The sequence below is a fragment of the Symphalangus syndactylus genome, chromosome 14 (genome assembly GCF_028878055.3).
Source record: "Symphalangus syndactylus isolate Jambi chromosome 14, NHGRI_mSymSyn1-v2.1_pri, whole genome shotgun sequence".
In the NCBI taxonomy this organism is placed as follows: Eukaryota; Metazoa; Chordata; class Mammalia; order Primates; family Hylobatidae; genus Symphalangus; species Symphalangus syndactylus.
Window position 1 is genome coordinate 90,329,539 of NC_072436.2, and position 24,193 is coordinate 90,353,731.

The 24,193-nt window shown below is 34.8% G+C and overlaps 1 protein-coding gene across 18 annotated transcripts in view; it reads left to right on the forward strand.

Moving 5' to 3' along the window:
- Positions 1-24,193, forward strand: part of NRXN1 (neurexin 1) — a 1,136,968-nt gene that overhangs the window by 509,926 nt on the left and 602,849 nt on the right. For 11 of the 18 annotated variants that reach the window (XM_055242605.2, XM_055242606.2, XM_055242608.2 and 8 more), the window contains 2 exons: positions 183-386; positions 2,960-2,986. In XM_055242605.2, coding sequence (XP_055098580.1) covers positions 183-386; positions 2,960-2,986 — 231 coding nt within the window. The remainder of the gene's footprint in view (positions 1-182; positions 387-2,959; positions 2,987-24,193) is intronic. The other 7 variants (XM_055242611.2, XM_055242616.2, XM_055242618.2 and 4 more) reach the window with 1 other exon arrangement.

Sequence of the window (24,193 nt, forward strand, 5' to 3'; positions counted from 1 at the left end):
TCCTCTATTGTGACTTCTCTTTCCAGCTTACAATTTTGTTTATTTCTGAAGAAGATGAATTGATTTTGTAGTATTGTGTTCTAGAAATCTTAAATAAATGATAATAAATGATCCTTTTCCCCTTTAAAGTATTAATGCACTATACCATCCAAGAACTTATTATATTCATTTTCCATCTCTAGAGGCAACGGTTTTGAGCTATGATGGGAGCATGTTTATGAAAATTCAGCTCCCCGTAGTCATGCACACGGAGGCTGAGGATGTTTCCTTACGGTTCCGATCCCAGCGTGCATATGGCATTCTGATGGCAACCACTTCTAGAGACTCTGCTGACACCCTCCGCCTGGAGCTAGATGCAGGACGTGTGAAATTGACGGTCAATCTAGGTAACAACCTGCCTTCCCCCATTGAACTAACACATTTTTACTTTTTGTTCAATTTTGCCTGCAATCATTGATCAAGTAGCCTGTTTGCCATGGAAAATTAAAACACTTAATGGTCTTATTTCCATCATTTAAAGTATTTTGAGGTTTTTGGGGGCATCTTTTTATTTTTTATTTTATTTTTTATGTTTAACATAACTTACTGTTTTGTGATTTCTACCACTGAGGGTTCTTAAAAGAGAAGCCATGTCTGTCAGTGAGGTTAATTGAAAGTATAAATTATTAAGCCTGAGGTTGCCTCAAGCTGAATTTTCTGTTGATATATTCACTGACATTTGGATCGGTTGCTGGTGACATCCTTGCAGATAAATAAAAACATGTCTTATTAGAAAAGATTTGCACAAAATATCAAATTTCTGCTTTGTTATCTAGATCAAGAGCTGTTCTTACTCTACTCCATGGGCTTCTCCTTTGAATAATCACCTTTGTGGTACCCCATCTTTTCTGTTTCGGAGTACTGTGTGGTGGTATTTTGCTATCAAACAGCGATCCACAGCCCTTCAATGCCCAAAGTCTGCGGCCCTTAGCAAACAGCCATGAGAACACTGGTGACACAGGCTCTTCTACAGAAAGATAATGCTTTCCTGCTTAATTGTAGCATTGAGAAAGACTCATTACAGTAAAACCTCACCAATCTGGATGAATTATGGGGAAAAACCAGGCTGAATTAGGAAAAAGTCTGAATTGCAGATTTTAAAATTTGTTTAAGCAGTTTTTATTTTTATAAATTATACTCAAAAACATAATAGTTTGGAAAGTCTTATCAAGGAAAGGGCTCTCTAGGCTGATTTTAATGGTTGGATAAAAATTAATTATAATTAGCACATTGTTTCATGCAAACTATGCCATCAACATAAAGTATTGGAAATCGGTTTTCTTCCCACACTTGGCTTTTCAAAATCTTGTTTGTTTATGAGTTTAATTTTTTTTCTTGAAAGATCTTTGCTTATACCAAAGGAAGAATTAATATTCTGCCCAAATTTTCAGTGTTATCATTATTTCAAAATAAGAGGAGTCAAAATTAATGAGGTTTTACTGTATTTTTGGCAGTGTTAAACACACATAGATAGAAATGAATAAACAGAGAGAGAAAAACAAAATTTGAAACTATGTAGATTTACCCCCAAAAGAGTAATAAAATGTGATGAGGTAAGGCATTTGTGGAAACCCCACCTACATTTTCAAATTGTGCTGGGCAGAATGATAACTCATAAAATATAAAATTATCCCATTGGTGTCTTGTTGCATATAATTATATTTAATTAATATTAGTGAAATTAAGTTAAATACTAATATTAAGTTAAACACTACTTTAAGAACACAGAGCACTCTCCTTTACTGTTCTGTTAGAGTACCCTCTAGTGACAATGACAGGTTATTACAAGCCAGTCAAAACAAATCGCCTAATTGCATGCAGTAAAACTACCGTTAGTCAAAGTGGAAACACTCATGAGAATTTTTGAACAGCAAAGCATTCTGTAGAAAGAGGTGTGTAGGTGCTGGTCCTTGGCTGTTTGCAACCACTTTTCTGATGCGGTTGACGACACATGACAAACTCAGCTATATGGAAACAGAATCTAGGTTTATATTTTTTATGTTCCCCAAAGGCATTAAATAATAAAACCCAAACCAACAAATACATATAAAAAAATATAAAACATCCTACATAGTCTTTTAAAAATAACCACTATAATTACAGTTTGTGTTACTCATACCAGATGTTCTGTTCTTATAGTAGCTACTTTTATATAAAGCAAGTATAAGAAAGGGAAAATCAAGAAAAGAAAATCAAGGGAACCATGACACTTATTACATAGAGATAACATTGTTAGCTCCTAAGAGAGGATAGGCTTGTGTGCCTTGAATAATGACTGCTCCTTAGCCACTGGAGTTTCTAAAGGAAACATACAGTTGTTTCCTTCCTCCTCCAATTAACGCAAGGTATGGAATCCAGCCAACATCTGGCAGTTACCTTTTTATGCCCAAGCAAATAAAATTTAAAAACAAAACAAAAACCCTTAGGGTAAGATAAGAATAATTTTAACTTGCTTTCCATTTGACCACTGCAATTCTGAAGGATTCTGTTGGCCTTTGTGGGATATTAAATTTCGGAGGTCCAAGATGTCTGAGCCTAGCTGAACCTGCACCGTACCCCATTGTGACGGAGCACTTTTACATTTTGCGGAAAACAATATGTTCTTTCACAGATGGGGAGAAAGTTGCAGCCAGTCTAAGCCAAACATCTTTGACATTTAACAATTCTTTACTTCACTTAGATTTGTCACCATGTAGCTTTGTTTGAATTGGCCATTTTTAAAACATTCTATTGTTGTTTCCAATGGTAAACTTTTATAACAAAACATCTGGGCTTTATAAGTATGTAAAGAATAATGATATGGAGTGGCCATATTTGCATGTGTCTGTCCCCGGAAGGGTGGACTGTAATTTTATTGGATGTCTGCAGCTATTACCTTGAAGGATGAATTTTCATTTTTCATCTATTCTTCCCCATCTAGATTGTATCAGGATTAACTGTAATTCCAGTAAGTGCCTATTCAAAATTTTTAAAATGTTATTCCTCCATTATGATGTAAGCTAGTCAAGAAAAAGAGAGAGAGAGAGAGAGAGAGAAATGTGTTTATAAAACTCATGAACTCACTTTTAAAGTATACCAGTCCATCATCTGGGTTGTAAAAATTCATTTTTAAATTTGTACAGCTGAAGACTTTCCCACTGCAGTTCCTACCTTTATATGGAAAAAGAGGTGACAAGTGTTTTGTAACAGAATGTGCCAGCACCTTATAGACCTTTAGATACTGCAAGTGGCATTTGTAGACTCCAGTTGTTCTCTTCATAACCAAATAGTAGAAAATATTGTGGGTCTTATTTTCTTTTGTCTTTAACTTTTAACTGAAATACAAAAAATATACTTAATTCCTCTTACTTCGAGAGTTACTATGAAACCCATCTAAAGTTTTACATAGACATAGAAAGTTACTTTCGTAAAATGTTCTTCCTTGATCATTAAGAATGTTTATATGATGAATTTTTACATCCTAATCATATCTCTGCAAAAATAACCAAAACCCTTCAAATCTGTGACATGCATGCGAACTGATGAGTCTGAAAAGATGCATGGACTGAGTTTTCTTTGAATTTGGATGAAAATCTGAAAGGATATAAGGACTGTGATTTTATTTTGAGTTGTAGCATTATCTTAAGTGTAAACTTATTTATTTCTGTACATAAATGCTCAGGTTTTTCCTTTCCAGGTTTTGCTGATCACATTAAGAAACCTCCAATGATCACAACACAAAGTCATGAACAATTTAAATAAAATAGTTCTAACAAATTTCTAATCTCTCACTGTGAAAGAATTTTTTTATATTCTCAAAACAATGCTGAATGTGAGTTGATGGAGTCTACTCCCCAAAGCATTGGCCATGTTTTCAAGTGGCAATAAGGCATCCTCTGAGGAACAAATAGAGGTCTTAAAGTTGCAAAAACAAGACCATTTTCCTAATAAAATGTATACTGTTTCAAACACTGTGCCTCTTGCCACTCATAATTCTATCCATGTATATTTAATATTCTTTTAAAAATAATATTAAAATGAGTTTGTTCAATCACACCAATTAAAATAACAGAATGATGACTTATTAAAAATTAAGTTAATAAATTATAACGAATATCCCAGGCATTTAAAAAGATCTCAAACAAAATAGTTCCTGAAAATAACCTGTCAAAGCTCTCACATAAGTGAAATTTTTCAAATATATGTAATCTCCTCTCCAACTCTATCTTCTTCACGCATTCCTAAAAGGAATACACATTTTGCACATCTAATACCAGGTCCAGTTTGCTTTCAGCTCTGGGGCATAGATGCAGGCAAAGTGGCAGCTCACAAAATATTCTCTGCCAAAGCCAGATCTGTGCCTCACTGTGGCTGTAGGTTTTCTTGATCCCTCCTGTATCTTAGAAAATCCATGTGGGGCCAATATTCCTTTCTAGACCTCTACCTTATGTAGTCTTTTTATAGTATTTATATGAAGCGTGCAACAAAGCATGAATTCTTGAATTTACAAAATGTAACTATGTAAAGTATAGCAATTAATGAAAATTATTCAAATAATGTGATTCTGGATTCCGTGGCTATATCAATTATTTTTTTAAATGTATGTTTATAGTATAATTACCCTTGTTAGACTCGTTTGCCATTTGGCTTATATCATGAGACTGTAGTATTGAGGACAGTCTTATTTTTCCTCTGGATATTCCACAGAATAATACCTTTGAGGACAAAGGTTTTTGCTGTTTAGTGAATTGTTTTCCCTTTTTAATGAGTATGTGATACTTGAATTCAATTAATGATTGTGAGCCTCCAGTGTACACATCGGACAGGACTGCACATTCCTTAACTTGACAGTAGTCACTGGAAAGAGCATTCAATGAACAGGTAACATTTTCATTTCCTTTGCCTCTGTTTTATTCGGGGAATAGGGAGCAGGTGTAGTAAGAAACCCAAGTTCCATAAAAAAGACTCACCTTTGAGGAAAGGGAGGAATTTACATTCCAGATAATGCAAATCTAACACACAGTGATTAAACGAGCAGTGATTTCTACTTGGAGTGCATTTTGTACTCAATAAAAACTAAATTAACAATGTCTGTATCTCAGTATAACTTGCAGTTTAATGAAAGACTGATTTATTACATGTGTTCTCTGTGAGCCATAGGTTTGTCTGAGACTGAGAAAATTAATGTACATTTATTAAATCACAGCCGGTAACAGCATTATCTCTAAAAATTGTACCATACCTAAGCTATCAAATGTATTGTGAAATTAATATGAAATACCTCAATTGATATCTTTTAAGAAAATTATCACAAGAAATATACAAAGTAAAACATAAAAGATTATCTTACATTAAAATCTAATATTGTACTCTAAGTTATTAAGTTTGAATGGAAACTTCCCCAGAAACACTTTTCTACTTTTACTTAAAATTGTGCTGCTGTTTCCTATTGTCATTTTCTCTTTCCCTACCCCACCACCAAGTTTACAACATTTGTACTTTATATGGAAAATATACATAGTATCAGACTATCTAATCTTTGCCAGTGAAGAATGGGTGGTAGGTGAGTAGGGTAAAGGGTCTAGCTACATGTATTCAAACCTGAATGAATGTTTCTTTTTCAGCCACTCTTGTGTCAGTAGTTTAGATGCAGTGACAGTTTTCCATGGACATGCTAGGGCACAGCCCTTTGTTAAAATTTCCTCTGAGAAAGGGCCGATCTGAATTCCAAGTATTATCTCTGTCAGATTCCTTACTGCTACCAGTTTCCCCCCCAGGAAGAAAAGCTGTCAAACATCCTTAAATGGAAGAAGAGAGCCTCTTTTCATTTAAAAATAAAAAAGCTTATTTTCAGCTATAGATAGGGTACTTTCTTTAAAAAGCTGTCTCTGTGAATAATGGCCATTTCACTGCCAAATGTATGTTTGATCTTTCAGATTACAAACAGAGTGTGACTGCACACAATCCCAGACGAATCTCAGTTTATTGATGCTCATTAGCTTATGCCATTGCTAAAATATGTTTATCTGCAATTTGAGATTAGATTAAGGTCAGTGTTTCCAAATTCATGGGCTGCAAGGTGAGCACAGAAATGAATTATACATGGCTCACCACTCTAGTCTGTCCAGGATAGGAATAGAAGGACAATCAGATTACCCTTGCCTCCTCTTTCTCTCTTAGACAGTGAAGGATACCTTAATAAGGGTAGATGGGAAGGGACTGTACAGTCACATTCTTTTAAAATAAAAAGGAAAAAACTATCTGAATTAACGAAGGAATACAAATTGTAGACTATTTTAAAAATCATCAAAGAAATCTGTACTAACAAAAACTAAATATTAACAAATCATTGTTGAAACCTTAAGTCATATTGAACAAGGTGCTTTTGTGACTAGCACATGAATTATTTGCATGAGAAGATGACTGTTTTACAGTCTCTTGCCTGGTCCATAGTATTAATTGACTTTAATAAGTCATTTAAAAATTAAAAAGAATGCAAAAAGAATTTTCTATTGCTTGTGAAATTTTCTCAAGTGCATTATTAGTAGGTTCTGTACAGGACATTAGTCTCATTCTGCATTCTTTATATCTGCCAAAGCACATAGCCTAACGTCAATCTCAGAGTTATAATGATGGTCTCCATTTCAAGTTTGGTGCCCATTAATTCCAAACAATACATCCAAACTTATTAGGCTATGTGTTTCTACATATTTTTTTTTCTGAAAATTTGGCCTTTTTTGTGATGTACTGCATGATTAAGTAGTGTCGTTTTTTTCTTTCTCTCTCCTTCTGGTAGCCTTAAAAATTGTTAGGCCTATAATCTTTTGAGGTATAAATACATTGAAATTTTGAAAACTAAACTTGCTCCTATCAACTATAGGTAAGTCCTAATTGCCATATCAGTAACTACTTTAAATATGCAGTGGATTCAGGGAGCCTTTTGTGTTTCTTGGTTTTGTTATTGCTTTCTATTCTTTTTGTTTTTCCAAATCAATGGCATAATCACAGAATGACCTTCGTGTCCACTGGAAGGCTTAGGGACACTTCGTTTATTTTATTTATTTATTTATTTATTTATGAGATGGAGTCTTGCTCTCTCATCCAAGCTGGAGTGCAGTGGTGCAATCTCAGCTCTCTGAAACCTCTGCCTCCCAGATTCGAGCAATTCTCCTACCTCAGCCTTCCAAGTAGCTGGAACTACAGGCGTGCACCACCATTCCTGGCTAATTTTTGTATTTTTAGTAGAGATGGGGTTTTGCCATGTTGGCCGGGCTTGTCTCGAACTCCTGTCCTCAGGTGATCTGTCTGCCTTGGCCTCCCAAAGTGCTGGGATTACAGGTGTGATCCACCACACCCGTCTTCAGGGACACTTCTGCATCCATATAAAAATAGATTTAATAAACTCATGATCTCTGGGGCTTGTTTTGTTTGCATTATGTGGCTTTCTTTATGCCTTACTACATTTGTCTCTTCTCCCACCCACCTGCACTTCCTTTCTTTCTATTATGATTCACTCTTCTTACTTCTCCATTTCCAGTATTGTTTCTTCCGTTATCTTTTTTCTTGTCTTCTTAGAAGAATAAAAAGTCTTTGGAGTTAAAAAAAATATTTAAGCAGACCTTCCAAGTACTTTTGGCTTCTCACAGAAAATAGTGTATTTAAGAGGCAGAGACAACAAAATTACATATAACATTAGTGTGAACAAAGCGTCAAGGGCTGAAGTTCAATTCCTATTTGCAGTCCATTGCCCAAGTATTGGAGAGAAGGGGCATCTAAGGACAAGTACTTAACCTCACTTTTGACTTGGGTATAGGGAAGAAACACTTTGCATAGTATATTTTTGAAAAATGTACTTTGATGGATGTCTGGAGTAGATAATAAGATCTTTGTATTATCATTTTATTACCAGAATGAAAAGATCAGCTGGATATTAGTTATCACCAATTTTTATGTAGATAAAAATGGAAAGCAATAAAAGAATGCAAAATGTCAACCACTGGCACTTAAGCCATATTAGATTGCTTTGATTGGGCTGCCATTTGAGAAGCTACTTAAAAAGATATGAGGAAATTTCTGGGGGCTGGAGCTTGTTAACATAAAGTAAATATTCAGTTCAGAGTCGCTGCTTGATGACTGAGAGCAGAAAACTGTAAAAGGGAGTCTTTTGCCTCTGCCTTCACACAGCAGTCACTTGATTTGTGGAGTTCTGCCAGTCATTGCCTGTCAGTGACTGGTGCTATCCACCTGCCTAGGATAGAAGCTGCTCAAGGAATAAGGGAAGTTCAAAGTATAAATATAGAAAACAGAAGTCTCGTTGGTTTTTGCCGTTGTTTCTGTTTTGTTTTACTTAAAGTATATGTGAAGGGAATGAAAAGAAAGTTTATAAATTATTATTTTCAGCAAAAATCTAAAAAAGTTGCATGTAAAATGTAAGAATGAGCATAGATTTCTGACATAAAACAAATAAAAACAGGCAGAGTATTGGCACATGGCAATGAGTCTTTAGAAAAATATCGAAATTGAGGCCGGGTGCTGTGGCTCACGCCTGTAATCCCAGCAGTTTGGGAGGCCGAGGTGGGTGGATCACCTGAGGTCAGGAGTTCTAGGACCAACCTGACCAACATGGTGAAACCCCGTCTATACTAAAGATACAAAAAAACTAGCTGGGCGTGGTGGCAGGTGCCTATAATCCCAGCTACTTGGGAGGCTGAGGCAGGAGAATCCCTTGAACCTGGCAGGCGGAGGTTGCAGTGAGCCAAGGTTGCACCATTGCATTCCAGCCTGGATGAGAGGGCAAGACTCCATCTCAAAAAAAAAAAAAAAAAAAAAAAAATGGAATAAAAATAAATGGAAGCCCATTTAAATTATCCACATGTTTAAACTTATGAGAATTATAAAGAAGAATGCAGCTTTTATTGCATATTTAGATGGCTACATGGATTAGGCAACAGAATGATACTGTGAGTGGTTGAAAAGTAGATTGCTTTGGTCTATTTTAGTGAATGATTAATCTATCGATTGCTTATATGCAAATATAAAATGCTATGATGCTCTAAAAACTACTCTTTTGTGCAGATTAAAAATGCATGTTGAAACCAAGCACAGTTATTAATTTATTCACGTTAAGCATTATTGATACGCAAAGACTCTCAAAGTAATGCAACATTCTTGAGTGTTGACCAAATTGATCAAATTATCTTCAATTGTTGAGAGTCGGCATTATAACAATTGCCTAGGTAAAAAGTATTATAAAATCCAAGAAAGTTTTATAAGAAGCATTCTAAACTTGATATTCTCTTATTAGTTTCTGTGAAAAGGGAGTTTCTTTTATACAAATATCCCCAAATCTAAGAGACCACAGCATGTTGGCCAGATGTTTTTATTTGTTGTCTTGTTATGAAGAGCTGCTTCTAAACATACCCCACTTCCTCCATTGTTTTGAGTTTCTTCTCTTCCTTCCTTTACTGTATTCTTCCGTCCCTTCCTCCCTCCTTTTCTTCCTTTCTTCTCTCTCTTTCTGTCATCCCTTTCACTAACTGTGTACTCTCTATATGTTGCATATTCAACTTTCCTAGAAGGAGAATCTAGTGAATCTATTTCTTATCCTTGTCCCGTTGGACAAATCTTTCAATTCAGGTTACCCCATAAGCTACTCACCAGATCTTAGTGTTGGTGGCAGATGATCCAGTTGGTGGATCCAGTTGGATCCACTGGTGATCCAAATAGCTGTCATTAGAGTAGAGGCCACATGATACACTCTCCTCAGAGCGGATATTGGAGCAGCAAGCTTTCTACACAAGCATCTTTTCTATATGTTGTCTGACCGAAAATTGTTTTCAGCTTAGCTATAAAATACCCATGAGAATTACAATATGTTCAACATATTACTGGCTAACATATGGTACATAAGTCAAGTGGGCAAGGCTCTTTAAATTATGAGATGATCAAAGAATTTGGAGATCGAAATGTTCTGTGTGCTCAGAACTCTTATCCACTTCTTTTACTTATTAACAATGTGAGCAAAAAGCAAGATGGGTAAGAAATGCAGTATGAAAACAGTTTTCCTGAAGATAACTAAGAAATACTAAAAGGCTAAATTACTTTATTTTTAATGTACTTAAAATTGGATTGTTTATTATTACTAGTTCTTTGAGTGCATCATTCATACAATTGTGGAAATTCTTCACTCTCCAATTGCACTTCCCAGGAGATCAGTCTAAATACAGACTCGAAATATTTTATGCATAGTACTATTGAAATAAATTAAATTTCAAAGACAATTGCCTTTTTCTACAGGTAACTGTTATAATTAAAATTGCTTTTGAAATGCATGATTTAAGATATGAGTTAACAAAATCCGTTTTAAATGTTGCTTATGAAGAATGTAGGTTTCTAGTGAACTGCACCCATTAAATTCTCAAATACATGGAGAAATCAGCCAGCTTTGGAATCAGGAAGTTTCCAGTGTAAATAAGCATGAACTTCTATAAAACTTAAAGAATTCTGAAATGTTTTACATTTCAGTAGGTGCAAAGGAAGTAGTTTATGCATGTAAAAATTAAAACCAAAATATTATAGAACTCACATACTGTAATGACATGATTTAAAGTTGTTTTTACAGATTTTTCATGAATTATAAAAGTTTCTAGTAAAAGAAAATAAAAAGGAAATTTTTTAATCAAATAATGCAGGTGTTCTCTTAGTATTCAGACATATTCACCTAACAGTGTTGAAATAGGCAGATAAATATGGAGTTAGACTATTATGATGAATACAATAAATAAAAATCATAGAAACCCCATAAAATAAATTCTGTTTAATAAATCAACTGAGAAATTTTATACTGCTAAAAATAATATACTGGTAATCAAGTAATTCTTTATGCAATCAATTAAGTAAAATTAGTTCAGCCAATAGGCAGTGAAGAAGTAATCAGCATCTTCTTTTTTTTTTGAGTTATCAATTATGGAACAGGCAAGGGACCTTCATAAAAAAATTGCTTTTCTATTATGTTTCTGGAAGTATATCCCTCTAAATGTTTATATCTGCTGGTGAGATTGAGATAATTTTTAGTTTTTTGTTTCTATTCATCATCTATAATTTCTACAATGTTTTTTCTTTGCTTTTGTGACTAAAAAAATCAAAAGTGGGTAAAAGTAAAATATAATTTAAACCAATCCCACCAATATTTAGGATAAAGCTACACTAGATCATATATTTGTAATACATCATGTACATTTTAAATTAATTTACAGGCTAAATTTCCTACTAATTTTGACTATCAAAATAGAATGAATATCTTTCAGAACAACATTTTGTTCCTGATCAGAAATAGTATTCATATTTGGAGGCTAAAGGAAACAGAAAATATATAAAAGTAGCCTAGGATTTCAATTTTCACAGAAAAGTTTTATTAATGTCTTAAATGCCCTTATAACACATAATACTTGGCACATTATATACTTAATATATAACACATTGTATAATATGTGCTTCTTTAAAAATATAGAGCCATGGTATAGGAATGTTTTGCACCCTGTTCTCTGATTTTAGCAACATCTTGTAAACATTATGTCCTGTCTTTGATTAAAACATACAATATTTTTAAATGTAATCTATTGTTTCTCTTAGATTTTATGCCAAGGTTATATAAAGCAATTCCAGGTCACTGAGCCAGTTAAAGTAACATATAATAGGGAGGAAAAATATGTGTACCAATGGAAATTATACCATGATTCTTTAGTGATCTCAGTTTTCTCAGATGATAACTGGTTGGGAGCATCTGTGAACAAGATCATGAGAAATAAACCAGGTTTGAATAGCCACACATGAGAAGATGCTTCTAGATGTGTTAGTGTAAGTTATCATCATTGACTGTAACCTACTAATAGAAAATCTAACATAATCTTACCTTAGGAAGATCAACCAGAAACAGGCACAGAGACGTAACTCGACATTTCTATCAGTGGTTTGACCAGTTCCAAGGAACCTTCACACACTGTCTCTTCAGATAAACCAAGTTAATTTGGCCTAAGATTTAATTGCTAAGTTATTGTTATAGTTGGACAATTGCCATTTTAGAACATTTCCTGGAGCATAAGGTGAGCCATTCATTTCAGAAGACATTTGCCCAAAGATAACTTCAAAGAATTAATTCAAATATTTTTCAATTACTAAAATAAATGGTCAAAGAGAATCATAGCATTCAAGCTACTGACTAAAAGCTAGCTTAATAAATAAGCCAGTGATGATTAAAGAAAACAATTAAGTTAGCACTATCATTACAATCTGAAAATTCAGATAAAGAAGGGTTTAGCTAATAATTATATCACTGCTTAGAAAAAATATATTGCATTCTAATGTTCACATGATGAATGCATTAATAATCATGTACAGTTTGTCCATAGACTTCATTTGAACAATCATTATGTAAAGAAACAAAAAGAAAGCAAGGCACGAGATGCTACCATTCATCAATCGTCACATTTCTTAGAATGTGTTTTCTTTAAGCAAATAGGTCCATAAAGTTGACAATACTGAGAAATAGATTTCTAAGCATTATAATGATTTCCCAGTAAAAAGAAAGGAAGAAAAAATAAATAAACAATAAAGGCAGAAACTTAGGATTTTTTTTCTCTAATATGCTTCTTTTGGAAAAAGTTTATACTAGAATATCCCAAAAATACTGAGGATGAACTACATTTTGTGAATTCAGTCATGTACTTAATAATATTCAGCTACCCTTATGTTAAGAAGAAATTGAAAGTAAAAGGTAAATTCATTGATCTTAAATTATGAAAAAATGTACATCCTTCTTGACCTCATAAAAAAGTGCTATAACTATTACAGTGGTGTATTTAGACATAGAATGATATATTTAATTTTTAAAAATTGCATTTGTGACTGTAATCTGTGGCTTTGGTTATGGAACATCAGTTTACGTTTTGTAAATATCCTAATGCTCAGGACCCATATGCTTTTTGATTTTTTTTTTTATTCAGACAACTTGGCATTGTGTATGTATTGCATAAAATACATTAAATGAGTATTACTATAAATCAGAATAACCCTTTTCTTTCACACTACACCAACACTGAATACATTTTCAGTTTTTAATGCTTACTTAAAAGCAAATTGAACTATTTAGTACTCAATTTTATATCTGCTAGCTGTCCTATTATGTGATAAGCATCCCTTGGAATTGACCTTTTGAAAAAAAATAAAATCACAGTCTGAATTGTTACTTTCATTACATTAGGCTTATTTTATTATACTTCTTAAACTTGCCGGTTGAGCTAGATTAGATTTAAAGATTGCTAGTTTTAGAACATTTTTTCTAGAAATATATTTATTTAATTTGTGTTCATTTTTACTGTGTTGTAAATGTAATTCTCTTCTTAAAAAGTAAATTATAATTCTTAAAATGTACGTTTTTCGCATTGAAATGTATTTACATAAGAGATATTTATCCTTGTCTGTCATAAATGGGTACAATCAATGACAAACCTAGAGAGGCTAAATGTTTCTTAGTAGATGATTTTAACCTTGTTTATGCGTTTGCATAGGCAATGATATTTAGGCCAGAAGAAATAGAGCAGGAGGTGAAGCATCAAGAAATACTGAAATTTATTTTGTAGATAATAGAATAAGTTTGGTATCATTTATGAAAATGGCAGAGAAGTCTCTGGAGGGTGTTTCCAACAACTCTCCAAGGTCACATCCACTTGAGGACAAGATCTATGTTTTTTTACAATTAAATACTTATTAAGTTTTGAGTTCCCCCAATTTCTAAGCCAACTATTTCCTTTGGACTTGGAAGTTATTGACTGCTAACCTTAGGTCATTTTGTTCTACTAGGCTGTATGCATCATTTAAGTTTATTTTCAATGTAACTGAGCAAAAAAGCTGTCCAAATAGTTATCCAGATAACTGAGTTACTCAAGTTCTCCAACTGTAGGGGTTACCAAATTCCATCCTGCTAAATATGAAAACAAGAGGACAGAGTTTTCTTTATATTTACCTTTCTTAGTGAATGGAGGCATTAAAAGATGGAGTTATTTTTCATCAACTACTTGGCTTAATTTAATATCAAGGGATATTTCATCTACCATTAAAAAAATGTCCCACAAAGTTTACACAAATAAACCCATTCAACAAATACTTAGTGAATGGCCATTATGTTCAAGGCACTGAGCTATATCATATTTTCTCTGAGATTTTAAACTCATTGAGGAGAAGATAATAATGACAACATAATACTGATGATAGTTACTTTTATCACTGCTATAATTGAAAGCTTACTATAAATCAGATTATGGTAAGCTTCTTGAGTTATTAAGATGCACTAAACGTTTGATTAAAAGTAGTTTTGAGTTATTAAGATGCATTAAACCCATTTACATTGTTTCTAGTATTTGCTTATGAGATAGATGAGGATACTGAGGCATGCAGAAAGTAAGAAGGTTGCTCAAGGTCACACAGCTAATAACTTGGAGAACCAGGATAAAACTCAGCAGCCTGTGTGGGTCAAGAAATAAATGCAATTTAGTTGGTCAGCACATGACTATTTAATTTCTCCAGTGGATTTTTTAAAGTTTATAAAATGTCTTTCTTCTGTTATTAGTGTTCATTTTTGAAAAACAAACATCAAGCTTAATGTCTGACTTTATATCATTTAGTCAAAGTACTTTTTAACTGGGGATGAGTATTTCTAGTATTTTTAGCATAAAGAAATGTGTCTGTCCTTAGGACTCTATCTCTTTGCTTATTAAAAAAAAAAGGAGGCAAGTATCTCTTTATGGGACATTCTGAATAGTTCTCAAGGGTATATCCTTGGCTAAATTGAGGAGCACTTGAGGAGGAATAGAGAAGGAAAAGAGAAAGGAGTTACATGGCTCAGCAGGTAGTTTTGCTTCCTGGTTCTGAGGGTTATTGGTGTATCACCAAGCCCATTTCGTGATTGGCACCAGGCCTGGCCAGCAAAACAAGCCTGGGACAGCTTCTCTGATACCCCAGAGGCCATCTCATCAAGTGTGGATACTATGGGGAAGGTGACTCAACTATGCTTCTCACATAGATAAATGAAGAATTTTGCCTCCAGCCTTGTCTGCTCATTCCTGAATGTAGAATTTACCAAAGGAAGCATCAAAAATAAATAAGCACAAAACTTATACTCCTAATAAGGACTGGCTTCAACAGCATACAACTTATGCAGTCACGCCGCGCCATATGCTGAGCTTATGTTGTGCTTGGGTTAATGCTCCACTGCTACCATCTTGAAATTCTTAATTTTGAATAAGGACTCCACATTTTTATTTGCACTGGACTCTCAAATTATGTGGCTCATCATGCCTCTAGTAATGTTAAGAGGCAGAAAAAGGAAAATTTAGAAGTGCCATTTACATGTCTAAATTTAATTTGTAATTGAATGTTCTAGCTGATTCTTGTGAAAAATTAAAACAAACAGGTTTCACTCCCAACTCAATACCTAAAAATTGAGAAGGATAAAATAGAAACCTGTAATGAGGAGTTAATCTCCTTTGAATTTTTTTAACTGGAGGACAGATTACTTTAAAACCAGAAAGTAATGGCAAAGTCAAATAGTAGGCTGAAGGTGTCATAATTACAACCTGGGAAACATATCCACTCATCATTTGTAAGTAGGAAGTACTGCTGCCAGCAACCATGACTCAGGCATCAAGCAGTGGTAGCTCCTGCTTCTATCTTCTCATCATTGTCACAATGACAAGGCTTGCTTCCAGCTTCTCACAAGGTCCTGCCTCACCCCAGAGACTACTGTCCCCAAAGTCAACTGCCAAATAAAACTTGTTAGTACCTGGAAAAGTTGATATACGTAGAAACCTAATTACCTAATTTTTAACAAAGGTGCATGCAGTCACACACACACACACACACACACACACCCCAAGCATTTAATGAATGTTTCTATTCTAAATTTGTAGAAAAGGAAAGGAACCTAATTTATCCTAGATTTTATAAGTAGAAGGACTTTGCAATTGATTTGTGTCATTTAAAGCAGTGGTCTCCAAACTTTTTGGCATGAGGGACTGGTTTCATAGAAGACAATTTTACCACAGAAGGGAGTGATTTCAGGATAATTCAGTTGCACTATATTTATCATGCACCTTATTTCTATTACTGTTACATTGTAATATATAATGAAATCATTATACAACTCACCATAATGTAGAATCAGTAAAACTAGAGGTTGTTTACCAGCAACTAGAGAATCTCATCTGAGGGTAATGGGAGACAGTGACTGATTATCAGGCATTAGATTCTCCTAAGGAGCATGAAACCTAGATCCCTTGCTTGTGTAGTTCACAATAGGGTTTGCATTCCTATGAGAATCGGTTGCCACTGCTGATCTGACATGAGGTGGGGCTCAGATGGTGATGTGAGCAGTGGAGAGTGGCTGTAAATACAGATGAAGCTTCTCTGGCTTGCCTGCTGCCCACCTCCTGCTGTGCGGCATGCTTCCTAACAGGCTATGGACTGGTACCTGTCTGTGGCCTGGGGGGTGGGGAGCCCGGGCTTAAAGCCTTTAAAAATTGCTTTTAGTTGTTAAGAAAACAAACAGCAGTAAAAGAGTTAGGAGAATTAGTATTTTTAAAGTTATGTTACAGTTAATGGCAGTATCGAATCTAAAACTCAGGTTTCCTCACATTTATATTCTTGAGTATGTTTCTGTTATTATTTCTTTAATATGCAATGCAAAATTTATGGGAAAGGTTTAAATTATCTATACGTGTTTATCTTACAGGGTCTTGAACACTATAGCTCTCAAGCTAGCTCCCTGTTTTAATGAAGCTTTAGTGAAACACAGCCACTCCATTTGTTTACATACATTCTATGCTTGCTTTTACATTGCAATAGTAAAGTTGAAGAGTTGCAATGGTGAACACATGGTCGGCAAAGTCAAATATATTTACTATCTGGCCGTTTACAGGAAAAGTGTTTTGACTTGTGACCTGTTAGAATGTAAGTTCCTTTGACTGTAACTTGGATATTCCCAATGCTGAGATCGGTATTTGGCACAAAATAAATTTTAAACAAAATTAATAGCACATGAGTGCCATGGAACCCAGAATAAATAAGTAGCTAAATGGGATAAATGACAGACACAATATGGACCATTCAGTTTTAAAATTTTATAATTCTCAGATGCTATGGTACTGTAACTTCTCTTCCTAATTCAATTACCAGGTGCTGTAGTCTTAATATATGGAACAATCATGTATAAATATAGAACCAATTTATACATATAAGGTAATTCTAGTATTTTTTAAAAATTCCTGCCTGTCCATCATCTGTGCAATTTGTTAGGTGATGGTTTTGCAGAAATACCCATCAAAATATTCATGCTCGATAAATGGTTTAATTGAGCAAGTCAGATTAACCACTGAAATAACTAGGTAGAATTTTAAAATAGAAATTACAATGAATATGTTAGACAAATAAAGTGAACTTTAGAACCAATTGGTTTGAACTATACCATAGTATATATATACCAGAAGCAGAGTACATCATAAAGATAGTTCATTTATGTAGTTAACCTCTTTAAAATATATGCACCACTAGAGGGAGATAGCTACCTAAAGGGTGTGTAGAGATGCAATGAGTTTACACTTGGGGCGCATGCATCTAAGAGTTTAAAACTCCAACTATAACTGCTATGGGCTTTTTTTTTTTTTTTTTTTCAAGTTTCTGTACAGCCACATCCACCTTTCAGTTCCAGAGGCATCTGCCAGTTTTGTCTCTTAGAGGTCTTTGCTTGCATTGCTTGAAAGGCTCTCAGCTTTGTTATATTCTTCTCTATTTCTCTTCACTGTATTTTCCCTCCACATTCATAAGCCAGTATAAATTGTTCACAAGATATTTGCACACAAGGCTTTCTAGCAAAAAGGATCCAAATTTAGTATCATGTACATCTTATTTTAACCCAACAAGATTAAGCAAGTCGTTATTGACCTATTTCAGGTTCCCTTGCAAGTGTATTTTACATTTATTTTTATATTCAGGGTGAATGCTTAGGAATTAAATAACCAGACATAAATACTGTGAAATCTCAGGTTAAAATGGCAACTGTTCCAAAAAATTTGACTTTGGGAGGCCTAATTTCAAAAGACTAGACTGCAGTGTGCCTGTTCAAATAAAAATTGTGGATGTTTCTTTCAATATACATTTTTATATCGTGTATAGTGTATTTGACTGTCAACCATTTTTTAATGGTAGATCCTTCGGTGGCTTGCAGAACTCATGCACTGTTATTCACCTTATTTTCCATAAAAAGGCGGGAAAGTAAATTAATATTCATTGAGATTACACAAAGTGCAAAGCACCAAACACATTAGATTTGTTGTATCCCTTAATCCTTACAACAAATCTATGAAATAAGATAGGCATTATTATCTCACATTTATAGATGATGGAACGAAAGCTCAAAGAAACTAACATACTCAAGCCTAAGCAACCAGAAAATGCAATACCTGCTTTCAAATCCAAGTTTATATAACTCTCAACCAAGTTCAAGCTTTTCTTATGATGCATGCAGATTTCCCTTGAAATATGTGAGAATCTACATTTGAACCAAATGTAAAGAGGTATGTGAAAAAACACAGCTGTTTCATCACTGCTTCCAAAACTGTGTATGGCAGTGAGGTTCTTTGTAAATTGTACTGATTCTGCTACCGAAAGCTGGTGGGTTTGTTTAAAATGTATTTAGAACAATATTTTTGAATATGGATAAATATAAATAGGGAAACGAATGATATGCAAAGGTCAAAGAATGTTTACCCTCTCTGACTTTGGCCAGACAATTAGGTAATGCATGTTAAGTCCTAAATAAGTTCGAGGCCCAGGCATTAGTTTCACCCTGCCAATAACAAGGAAGACAGAGGCAAGGCAACTAACCTCCCATGGAGATGTCTGCAAAAGGAGAGTTGGACTAAGTAGCTATGCATCCCTTGAATGCTATTCTTTCTTTCTTAAATACATTCACTCAGTAGTCTGTGCTTCAGTACTTTCAAATATAATTTAGAGTGATTAACAAAATGTATAGTGATTAACAAAAATAATTGTAACATAATTACATGTTGTCAAAATAAAAACACATCACCATTAAAATTTGATTACATAAAATAATAAACACATTTTCTAGCATGTATTAATATTGTCCTCTGGCTTCACTTGAGTGTAGTAATTCTTGGGTAGAAGAGCCTCTTTAAGGCTTTGTCTACCCTCTGCTTACTGTGCCAAAACAAAAGTGATGAAATTAGTAACAGTAATAATAAAAATAAAAAGCTTGCACAATTAGAGATATTCACTATAACATTTCACTCTTTCATGTAGCTGCAAGATGGTTTTGGTCCTTCTAAGAATGACAATAGTTTGAAGTTGGCTGTAGGAAAGTTTTTTTTTTTAATATGCTTTTATATGAGATTATCATTTTACAGATAAAAATAGGAGTAGAGAGAATACATGTCATCTTCAAGGTGACATAATTAGTTGATGACAGACTAGGGACAAAATACAGTTTTCTTTACCACTACCTCCCATAACTACAGATTATAGCATGAAATTTCCTTTGTTCTTAGACTAATATTTAAAGAAACCTAAGAATCATGTTGATGTGAAAATGGAAGTAAAAGTCATTAGCAAATGTGGTTACTAAAATGGCCAAAAACCTACCATCTTTTGAGTGTCTCTCTCTCTCTCTCTATGCCTCTCACACACACATACCCACATATACGTGCTAACACAAACTTTCCTCTGTCGGTACCATGCCTCAAGTTAGGGTTAACTCCAGCCCTTCGTAGGAGTTAATCTTAGAGACACCTTGAATTTATGGATGGGTAGGTTGTGGAAGAACACTGAATTTACACTGAATTAAGGAAAACTGAAATGTTTACTGCTTCTACTTCCGTCTGTTATCAATAAGTTTTAGCTACAGGGTCACCAGCAGACCCAGTGAATATCACCAGCCAAAAAATTTGGCTGTTGTACCGTAGATTAGGGCAAACTCTGTTGACAAGCACTGACAGACTTATTAAACTCAAACTCAGATTTTGGTGTGCCTTGAGAAATTCATTCTAAATCAGCATTGTCTAATGAACAGAATAATTTTTTAAAAGTTTGTTAGGGCTGGGCACACAGTGGTCCGCACCTGTAATTCCAGCACTTTGGTAGGCCAAGGCTGGCGAGACCAGACTGGCCTCGAACATGGTGAAACTCCATCTCTATTAAAATACAAAAATTAGCAGGGCATGGTAGTAGGTGCCTGTAATCCCAGCTGCCTGGGAGGCTGAGGCAGGAGAATCACTTGAACCTGGGAGGCAGAGGTTGCAGTGAGCCGAGATTGCACCACTGCACTCTAGCCTGAGCAACAGAGCGAGATTCTGTCTTAATAATAATTTAAAAAGAAAAGAAAAAAATAGCTTGTTAGACTGAGAGCCTAGAGACCTATGCTTCTTAATTTAACAGTTGTGATGATGGGGACATCACCTAATGTCTTTGAACTTCATGTTTCTTATTTGTAGATGATGATTGAAATTCTACACTTCTCATGTCCCTCCTAGTTCTAAAATTCTTTAATATAACATTAGCCTGTAGAGCTGAATTGTGACCTGGTCTGGTGAAATACTAGCTGGGGGCATTCAGTCCCATTGTACCTCTTACACTACTTGCAGATCATTTTCTGTGGAAAACACATTTTAATGAAAATAGAAAATCTCAAAATCTCAGTCTTCTCTCTACTTCTTACTGCCTTTGAGACTTAATAATTCACTCAACCCTTTTAAATCGGCTTCTTTAACTATAAAATGAAAAATTAATACCTCTATGGCTTAAATAATGTTACAGTAAAAATCGAGTGTAAAATTACAAACAAATCAAAACTCCCCACAAAACATAAGGAATGATGTCTTTTAATAGAAATAAGGCTATGGACTTTCTTTTCTTTCTTTCTTTCTTTCTTTTTTTTTTTTTTTTTTTTTTGAGATGGAGTCTCTCTCTGCCATCGAGGCTGGAGTGCAGTGGCGAGATCTCGGCTCACTGCAACCTCCGCCTCCTGGGTTCAAGCAATTCTCCTGCCTCAGCCTCCTGAGTAGCTGGGATTATGGGTTCCTGCCACTACACTCAGCTATTTTTTGTATTTTTAGTAGAGAGAGGGTTTCACCCTGTTGGCCAGGCTGGTCTCAAACTCCTGACCTCGTGATTCTCCTGCCTCAACTTCGCAAAATGCTGGGATTACAGATGTGAGCCACCGCGCCCAGCCAGCTATAGACTTTCTTAAAAAGTCTTTAAAATATTGCCCACTGTGTTAGTCTGCTTGAGCTGTTACAACAGAATACCATAGATTGGATGGCTTAAACAACAGAATTTTCTTTTTTTTCACCTCAGTTTTTCGAAGGCTTGAAGTCAAAGATCGAAGTGTCAGCAGATTTGGCTCTTGGTGAGGGCCTTCTTGCTGGCTGGTAGGCAGCCGCCTTCTCTTTGTATCCTCACATGGCAGAGGGGAAGCTCTGGTGTTTTTCCACTTCTTGTGAGGGCCCTATCCCATCATGGGGCTCCACCCTTATCTAAACCTAATCATATCTCAAAGGCCCCACCTTCTCATACCATCACTTCATGGGTTAGAAATTCAACATAGTGAATTCTGAGGGACACATACATTAAGTCTATAATACATTGATGCAGGAAGAAAGACGTTGGCACAATTGATGCATGGTTTGATATCCCCCAAAAGGAAGGAAATCCTGAAAGGTCATTAACAGCTTGAAGTTACTATAATTTTGCCATTAAAATTATAGCAAGAGGACAAGCTCTCAAATTCAAAATTTCAACAGTTAAACCATCTTTCTTTAACAAGTTTGTATATGTTAAATTCTGTGAGAAAGTGAAATTCCAAAGGAACTGTAAAGATCAGCTGGAAACTCTCCTGACTTTATGGATGGGAGTGCTGAGACCACCAGAAGTTGAGTGTGTTAGCAAATTGCTGATTATGGGTGGAGACAGGTCCTAAAATGATGTCCCTTCTTCTGTGTCATATCTTTAGCAGTCATTTCAGCATCCCTAGACATTGTATTACTTAGAGATTTGCTTCCACCAGGACTTGTGCAGAGGATGTGTAGGAGTCACCACAAAGAGCATCTTTTCCATCTCCTTTGTTCCAATATGGGGAAAGTGAGAAACTAAGTTGTTAGCCAAAGATTCTCATAACTAAGAGGCTGAATAATGCAGAGAAAAGCATGCAGGCTTTGAGTAGGTCAGACCAAGGATGAAACTTGGTTCTACCACTTTTTAGCTGTGTGACCTGGGGACAAGCAGTTTTAGCTTTATAGGCCTTCAGTTTCACATCGCAGATTAATAATGTAAAGGTGAAATGAGACAACAAAGTGCCTGCTACATGATAAGCACTCAGCAACCCCCAACTTCTTTTTTAGTAGCAAATCGTGATCTAGCAACCGCAATTCTTAACTCCCAGTCTAGTGCACTTTGCATTACACTTCATGTTGCATGGGTAACATTGTTTTGAAGTGAGACTATTAAGTGCCTTTTTAAAAACCTTATCTTCCAAAATCAATCTGTTCATAATTTTAATAATGCATGAAAGGAGCTAGAAGTTGGCCCACAGAGATTTTTATGAACCAAAGGGTTATTTTTAATTGGATTTTGTGCCTGTTGTTATGGAAATAGTTGTTGCATAGATTAAGCATTTACTGCAAGATCAAGCCCAGGATGGGGTATAACGATGATATCACCCTTATGTATGCTTCCTTTCCTTGACAAAATATATTTAAAAAGAAAAGAATAGAAGTGAAGCTGCTTCAAAAGCACATATTTCTAACAAAAAAAAAAGTCCCCTATAAAAATAGCTCTAAAATGAGATGTTCTCTTTTCAAGGATCAAAATGAAAGATGACCCTTACTGCCAGCAGGATGCTAAGATGCTGCAGAGTTATTAAACACTTCTTTCTTCACTATTGAATTAGAAAGAGTTTTTTTTTCATCCTGGAACTTGCTTTCAACATTTGATCTCAAAGTATTTTTGCAGTTGCTGGACTAGCAGGCTTTCTCTAGTTATTTAGCCATCAATCTCTTAAAACTGTTATATCTAGAATAGTTTTAAATTCATGTATCTGGAGTTGTAATTTAATTTCTCTAAAGAAACAAAAAGATATAAATAACTGAGGCAATTCATCCTGTAAAATTTAGCTCATATCACTGGCTCATTTCTAACCTGAAATACACCAGCCAAGGATACAACACTTGAATTATTAGTAGCACCATAAGAGAGAAATCAATAGGCTGGTGGATAGGCTGTAGTTCTGAAAGCAAACAATGATCTCATGTGGATGGAAAACTGAGGTTTCTTGTACTTGGTTTTCTCTCTCTTACTCGATCTCTCTCACTCTCCTCTTTCTTTTCTTCTTCTCCTTGGCCTGTATCTTTACTTTCTCATATATCTTTCTGTGATCCTTGGACATTAATTGGTTTTGCTGGCAGAATTTGGTTAAACAAATTGTGAACTCCAATCCTGATTCTCAACTCGTTGAAAGACATGAAACTCAATGATATAATGCCCTTCATTATTTTAATGTGCCAGCATGTTTCCATACTTAAAAAAACACCAGGGAAAAATTCATTACCAATGTATCATTAATGTTATTTTTTCTCAGTGACTCATAATGTCAGATTAGTAGAAATACTTATTTTTTTAAATAAACATATCCGGTTATATTAAAAGCATTTTCCCTTGCTTTTTTTTTTTTTTTTTTGAGGTGAGGGATATAGTCTAACTTAATCATTTCAATAATTTCTACCAAACACCTTTCTGAAATAATATGTCTCTGCTGAGTCCATTTAAATTTCATTTGCATAGGTTTATATAGATTCACTAGCAGTTACTTTCCCAGTTTTATTTCTTGCCCACTCACTGCCCACTTGCTCTCTACTGTTGTTTAATATCACTACTTTTCCTTCATGCTCAACAGTTGGACTTTTATTGGCTGTGCCTATTTTTTTTCTTTCCTTTTATTCAGTCCACTTACTGTGAGTCAATACTTATACCTATACCTGCCGGAAATGCCTCCACCGCACAGAGAGAGATTTGTGACGTACAGGTCAATTAGTTGTAAGGTTTATTTCGATGTATT